The following is a 7804-nucleotide window of genomic DNA, read 5'->3' on the forward strand; positions in this document are numbered from 1 at the left end:
GTAACTGTAGGGACAGAGACAAACTGTGCATCTTTCCAGGATGGCTAAAGGAAAGAGTCATGGGTCTCATGAATGGAAGACCAGCGCCACACTGCAAGGATATGGGGTGAGCTTTTGCTCTGTGTGACACGGCGATAGCAGGGTAGTTCAATTTAGGCTCTAGTTCGAGTGTTATTATTTTGTTTTATATGTAACCCTTTTATTTCCTCTCTTTCTGCTGGCTGTCATTTGAATCTCTGTTCTTTTGTTAAACAAACTTAGACTTGCTTTCTGTATAAACAAACCCAAGGGCTGGTGTGCTGAGTGGAATTTTATTCTTTGGTGTGACTGGTAAGCTGGGGTGTTCCTTTATGAGAGTAATTATGAGAGTGTCCAGTGGATCTGGGGGCTGGACATTGCAGGGAGAAGTTCAGAGGACACAGAGGTTGGAGTGCGCTCTTTGTTAAGAGAGAATGGGGTCTGATGAGACCTGGATGCTAATGATTGTGTTTCCAGAGGCTGGTGAGGTTGGGGAACTGTCATGGTATAATTTCCCACTCTGAATCTTAGCGTCCAAAAGATGGGGTACCAGCATGAATTCCTCTAAGCTCAATTACCAGCTTAGTACTTGTAACGCTGCCACCAACCAGGAATTCCAGTGCCTGGTACACTCCGGTCGTTCCCCGCCAAAACCTTGCCCGGGGACCCCCAAGACCCAGACTCTCTGGATCTTAACACAAGGAAAGTAAACCCTTTCCCTCACCGTTGCCTCTCACAGACTTCCCCTCCCTGGGTTACCCTGGAAGATTACTGTGATTCAAACTCCTTGAATCTTAAAACAGAGAGGAAAATTCACCTTCCCCCCTCCTTCTCTCTCTCCCTCCCAGACTCTCCCTGAGAGAGAAAGTAATCCTAACAAAGAGAGAAATTAACCTTTCTCTCCCCCTTCCCTCCTTTCTCACCATCAATTCCCTGGTGGTTCCACACTTAGACCAGCATCTGGATATGCTACCAACCACTTATCCACCTGCAGGTCCAACCTGCTTTCAAATACCTGCATTTCCTCCTTTCAGGGATCTGTGACCAGTGATAGAGACCAACGAGACCCCAGAGTGGGGTGATATGGAAGGAACTGAAACCAGCAAATGGCCTGTACGAATATTTAGTCTCATCACATCTTAAATTTTATCACAAGCCACATTAGACAGTCTTTCTCTTCATTTCCAGGAATGGAACAGAATCAGAGTACATTCTCCTGGCCAGCCAAAATCCCCCTGGACCCACCCTAGTTGCTATATTGTACATCATGCCCTGTGATTTTTCTTCTTCCCCCACTAGTCTGAGAGTCTCAGGGTCTCTTTGGCCCACACCATTAGAATGGTTTTCTTTCTCCACCCACTAGGTTCCTCCATCATGGCCTATCCAGGAGAACACCCCCATGATGGTAGCTGTCCATTGTTTGGGCAGCTAGTGTTGAAGGGTTGCAATCAGTGGCTGGATGTGTGTGTGAGAGTGAAGACAAGCACATAAATCATGTTTTGGGATGCAGATAGAAATATTCACAACACTTCTGTCCATCTCTGAGCTTGTCTCTTCAGGTATTTGACTGTGAGGGTCACCTTTTGGATTCTTAGAGAGCCTGGAAGAAATATGTTGTGTGAGATGGCCACTCTCAATGCCTCTTTGACTTTCTCATTCCTCGGGGTATATATGAATGAGTTCAGCAAAGGGGTTATCATGGTGTAAATTGCTAAGGAAGCTGGGAACCCTAAACAAGACCAAACCCTCACACTGAAAGCTCGTCCCCCTCCCTCAAAACCAAGGAGGCAAGAATAGCTGCAAAAAAACCTCAAAAAATGAACAGTTTATTAAAGGACACCCAAATAACTATACCCAATAAAGAACAGGAAAACCAATCAGGTGTTTACAGTACAAACAGGCTTTAAGTCAAGGCCCCAAAATCATATAATAACAATTGGTAAGAAAGTAAAAAGTCACCATCACCATTCTTCTTATTGTACAGGACACAGGATGCACAAAATCCAAGGACAACACCAAAAGATACCAGTGTCAGGGCAGGAATGATGAACACCAGGACATCTCAGGATACCAGGACAGGAACAGATAAGTAATCTTCTATCTTCTCTCTTCAGGACTTGCCCCGTTGTCTCAGCCGTGACTAGATGTCAGCACTGGGCTGCCTCTATGATGGACAGAACCCATCACAGAGCGCTGCATGCTTTTATAACCTTTTGTTACCAGGGAGAGCCTTTTCAGATCACCTGATCATTTCCCACTCAGTTTTCCAAAACGGTGCCAACATTTCCTGCCACTTAGCTATTACTGGGAAAATTACAAAACAGGGGCATCAAGAAGGGGACATAACATGTAGGGTGAAGGACAACTAAAGGAAAACTAAGATGGCAAACTGAATCCACTGGATGATGCAACCAAAGAAGGATATAGCTTCACTCTGAGACAGCAGGTTCCTCAGGATCACTAGGATGATGGAAGATATGAAGCAGGTCTCCAGGAGAGACAAGTTTAAGAGAAATAAATACGTGGGGGTGAGCAATGATAATCCATCCACACCACAAGGATTTTTACCAAGTTCCTCACTAGTGTCACCAGGTAGATGAGCAAAAGTACCAAGAAGAGAAAAATAAGCAGGTTGTGAGGGATGAGGAATCTCAGAAGAATGAATTCGATCTCTGTACTCTGATTTCCTATGTCCATTTCTTCTGCAAGTGGGGATGAAAGAACCAATTAGTAAAACAGCAATTCAAACAAACAAAAAAAATCAGATGAATGATAGGTGAGATAGGATAAGATTTCCTGAGCAGAGAGGCTTGGATTTTCAATGGAGCCTATGTTATTTCGGCCCTCATTGAATTGTGGAACATAAGTCCCTTCAGAGCCTTTGAAAATCTCATCCAGAAAGACAAGTGTGCCAGGTGGTCTCATTGCACTAATGGAACCTGGACATTAAAGTGGAAGGTATCTTGGAAAAAAGAGGAATAAAAGAAAAGGAAGAAAGATAGAATCTCTTCCCCTCTCTCCTTTCTTGTCTTGCTAGAGTCTAATCATATCCAAAAGTTATGTGTTTTCCCTCTGAGAGAGCTCAATACTTCAAGTTAAGAATGTATTTGTTCCTGATCTATGCATATTCACTGAATAGAATCCCTTCTTTCTCCTGCATGGGGTTTATACTACTGTGTAACCCCAATGAGTCCAGCTTCTAAGCTAATTTACAATCATGTGTAACTCCGCTGAACATGATTCTGATCCCATTTATAAACCCAGACATAAATTATGTCACAATCAGACACATCTGAACCCAAAGCTGCTCTCGTTATTTAAGTGGGGTCATCAGACAGCTTCTAGGTGTAAACTAGAGCAGAATTTGTTGATTGAATGAAAAATATTGTTAGAAAAGGAACCTTGAGGGAACATTGAGGTCAATGAGGATTTTTGCACTGGACTATGATGGGCTCAGATAGTTATTATAAATGCAAAGGATCTGCACTTCTTTACACTGAGTCTGAATTTGCTTCCATAGAATGTTTGATTCTAAATGAGCAGCACTGAATTCTGACTTTGAAAGTCAATTGGGACTCCTCTTTGTTTCTTTCTTTAGGATATCATTGTTCAAAGTGCCCATCTGGTTCTTTGTTCCATTTCTGAAAATTATCTTCTATCTGTCTGTTTATCTATCTAGAGTTGTACACATCACTGTAGTATCTTAGGTTACCTCTGTGAGCCATCATCTTCCCCTTCAACTGGAAGAACTAATTACATGTGAGATTACGATCCAACTTTATCTTGTCACAGACAGGCCCCCAGGAGACTTAATCACTTATGGGTCATATCATTCAAGGGATGCTGCACACTTTTTTCCAAAAACATTGTATAGGGAAAACACCCAGAGGCCAAAAACCAAAAGAAGGACACTCACAGCAATGTCAGCAGCAATGAGAGATGTGCCTTTCCAAATATTGACTGCCGTGTGGATGCTAACTCACCCACGGAGGTCATAATTTGTGGCTGGTCCAGTAATTGTTCCATCCAAACAAGCATACCTTTCAAAATCTGGCCCTAAGAATCTAAAAACCAGATTTTAAAGGTATTTAGATAGCGAAAGATCCAGATAGGTACCTAATAGAATTTTCAAAAGCACTTGGGCAATTAACTCTTACCGAAATCAATGGAGTTAGATGTCTCAGTGCTTTTGAAAATGTGCATCTTTGGGCACTTAAATATCTTTCAAAATCCTGCATCTAGTGGCCAGATAGTTCCTCGCACACTTTGGAAAATGAGATATAGGCGCCTATGTCGTTTAGGCATTGCTGAAATTTTTACACTTGGTCTCAATATTGTCTAGTCACACGGAGTTCCACCACTAATTTTACTGTGTGGGGGGGAAGTGTTTCCTTTTATCAATTCTAAATTTATTTGAATGCTCCTTGTAATGAAGGAGCTCTGATTTATCTACTGTGATCCACTCATTATTTTGCAACTCTGTATCATGTCTCCTTTTACTGGTCTCTCTAGAGGATGTTATACAGTACAAAACCTGCCTCCCTGCCCTGTTTTCTTCTTGAGAGCAAACTGAAAAGGAACTGTGCCTCTTGTTTAAAACACACACACACACACACACACACACACACACACACACACACACACACACACACACACACACACACACACACAAAGCATTCAGTTAGAAAGATCCTTTTGATTAATGATCTTATTTGGTTTGCCCATCTCAGAAATTATTTGAAAATGTTCAGGTTGCATGTTTTCTGTAAAAGATACACCATCCTTGCATATGTTGCTGGGAGAAACAGAAAGTGTATAGAATGTATAGAAAGAGCATAGCACAATCCAGAGCTCAGCTGTTCCAAGGAGTCATAATTAGAGCTGGGCAGAACTTTCCATTCAAATTTTTACCATTGAAAAAGTGGGTTTTTTGCTGCTCATAGAAGATTTATTTCCAGGAAATAGAGAAATGTTTTTCAACTATTTTTCTGAGTAAAAGAAACAGGTTCTGTTGTTTTGTGGTGGCAGTGGAGCACAGTATTCACAGTTTGCAGCCTGTCAGATAGGCCTCATTGCACTTTAATGGATCCAATAATTAATTACCGAATTACACATCTTCTAGGAGAGACTGCAGCCAGCCTGGTCCCTTTTAGATCTCTCACTGGTTGGTGGACGAGTGCTAATCCAAACAGGACTGCAGACGACGTGACTGCACATTGCACTAAATATCACAGCATGTCTGATTTTCTGTGATCTGAGAGAGCAGCCAGGTGGAAACTACCAAGGGAGACGGATCAGGAGAATTCTGCTGAATCCTGGTCCTAGAACTCTACTCTCAGGTCATAAAGATGAGATGGAGAGAGATGAAGGGAGAAGCAGCAGCGCTGGAGATACCAAGAGTGAGAGAAAATGTATTAATGATAAAGTTAGAATCAGAAAACATTTGATAGTTCCATGGATAGAACAGCTGGTCAGCAAATTTTACTTTTGTCTGGTGAGCAATTCCAATATTTCAACGTTTGTTCGCATTTCAGATTCTCCCCTCCATTACGAGGGTTTAATACAACTCTATAGGCACATAGCGGTTGTATAAACTGGAGATGGATGGTGTAGTTTCCAGCTCAAGAAACATACCCACACTATCTTTGACTGACTTAGTGTGCTAAAAATAGAAATGTAGCCCCACTGGCTTTTGTGGCAGGAGGGGAAAGCCAGCCAAGTATGTACCTAGCATCTTGGATGGTATCATAAAAAACAGAAAGAAAGAAAGAAAAAAGAAAGAAAGAAAGAAAGAAAGATCATGTAAGAGAAGTGACATATAGTAAGTTAAATGTACTTATTTTACTTAATTGAATTTGCTACCAACATATCTTCCTACGAACATAAACTGTTTATACATCAATAGATCCTGCACTCTCCACTTTTTTTTTCTCTTCCTGCATATTTGCAGATGTTACAGCTGCACATTCCCGATGGCTAAAACTAGGGGATGTCTGGCTGCATCTCACTGACTCAAAATAAAATCAAAATTATTAATAGTGTTTCACTAACTTGAAGCAATCTGAATTTTCTGCAATGTCTTAAAATCCATACACTTATTGAAAGCTTTCCTCAGGGCCTCCTTTACTTCTTTGTTTCTCAGGCTGTAGATAAGTGGATTGACCATGGGAGTCAGGATGGTGTAAAAGATAGAGAAAAATTTGTTAAAGTCCTTCAATCTGTTGCTATGCGGAAGCACATACACAATCAGTATTGACCCATAGAAAACTGTAACCACAATAAGATGGGAGGAGCAAATGGAAAACGCCTTCTTCCTCCCAGTGCTGGAAGGGATTCTCAGGATGGAGGTAATGATATAAATATAGGATGTCACGGTTAATAGAAACGGAGGCAGTGAGCATAAGCAAGCCACAATGGATGTTAAAAGTCCAGCCAAATGAGTATCACTGCAGGAGAGTTTCACCATTGGGAAGGAATCACAGAAGAAATGGTCAATTTCATTGGGACCACAGAAGATTAAGTTGGAGATAAAAAATGTTAATATAGTATTAGCCAGAAAGCCACTTACCCAAGACACTGTAGCTAGCTGGAGGCAGAGCCTGCCATTCATGAGGGCTCCATAATGCAGTGGTTTGCATATCGCTAGGTATCGATCATAAGACATGGCTGCTAGGAGATAACATTCTGCAGCTGCTAAGCATCCAAAGAAATAATATTGTGTCAGACATCCATTGAATGAAATGGTTCTGTCCCCTGTCAGGAAATTGGCCAACATCCTGGGCAGGATGTTGGAAGTGTAGCAGATCTCTAAGCAGGACAAGTTCCCCAGGAAGAAATACATGGGGATGTGAAGGTGCTGATCAGCCACAACTAGCACTACGATGAGGAGGTTCCCAGCTATGGTCAAAACACAGATCACTAGAAACAGCAGGAAGAGAAGGGGCTGAAGTTCAGCGAGATCCCCAAATCCCAGGAGGATGAATTCTGTGATGGCTGTTTGGTTTCCCATTCTGTGTTCGTCGTGGGGTTTTTACTTGGGAAAAATAAAAAACTATTAACACAAAGGAAATCTTTGTTTATCAGTACAGTATATCTTCGCTTAACGTGATAGTTATGTTCCTGAAAAATGCAACTTTAAGCGAAACGATTATAAGTGATTCCAATTTCCTCATAAAAATTAATATAAAAAGGGGAAGTTAGGTTCCAGGAAATTTTTTTTCACCAGACAAAAATCTATATTATATACACACAGTATAAGTTTTAAACAAACAATTTAATACTGTACACAGCAATGTTGATTGTGAAGTTTGGTTGAGGGTGGAAGAGGGTGGGATATTTCCCAGGGAGTGCCTTACTGCTAAATGATGAACTAGCATTCGGCTGAACCCTCAAGGGTTAATACATTGTTGTTAATGTAGCCTCACACTCTACAAGGCAGCATGAATAGAGGGAAACACAACAGACAGAGACAGAGACACACACCCTGTGTGAGAGAGAGAGAGAGAGATGTGCATTGTCACTTTAAGTACGATGACGCCACTCTAAATACATTGCCTTTTAAAGTAGATCAGGAAGTTGAGACAGCAGCTGCAGCTAGCAAGCTCCCTTCATCCTGAGCCCTCTTGTGTCCCTGCCCCCCACTCTATGGAAAAGGGATAAGTGGGGTGCAGGAGCAGAGGGGGTGGGGACACCCTGACATTAGCCTCCTCTTCCCCCCATCCCCACACAGCAAGCAGGAGGCTCCAGGGAACAGCTCCAAGGCAGAGGGCACGAGCAGCACAGGGCT

At 42.0% G+C, this 7804-nt stretch overlaps 1 protein-coding gene across 1 annotated transcript; it reads right to left on the reverse strand.

The window, feature by feature from the left end:
- Positions 1-6064: 6064 nt before the first annotated feature.
- LOC115638172 (olfactory receptor 11A1-like) lies at positions 6065-7027 on the reverse strand. The gene has a single exon (XM_030539739.1). It carries the CDS (start codon positions 7025-7027, stop codon positions 6065-6067), a length of 963 nt encoding a protein of 320 aa, XP_030395599.1.
- Between the last annotated feature and the right edge of the window lie 777 nt (positions 7028-7804).

Source organism: Gopherus evgoodei, chromosome 21, assembly GCF_007399415.2.
Source record: "Gopherus evgoodei ecotype Sinaloan lineage chromosome 21, rGopEvg1_v1.p, whole genome shotgun sequence".
NCBI lineage: Eukaryota > Metazoa > Chordata > Testudines > Testudinidae > Gopherus > Gopherus evgoodei.

What these genes read in the sequence shown, in the direction of transcription:
- LOC115638172 (XM_030539739.1), bottom strand. Translation starts at nt 7,027, where the DNA reads ATGGGAAACCAAACAGCCATCACAGAATTCATCCTCCTGGGATTTGGG.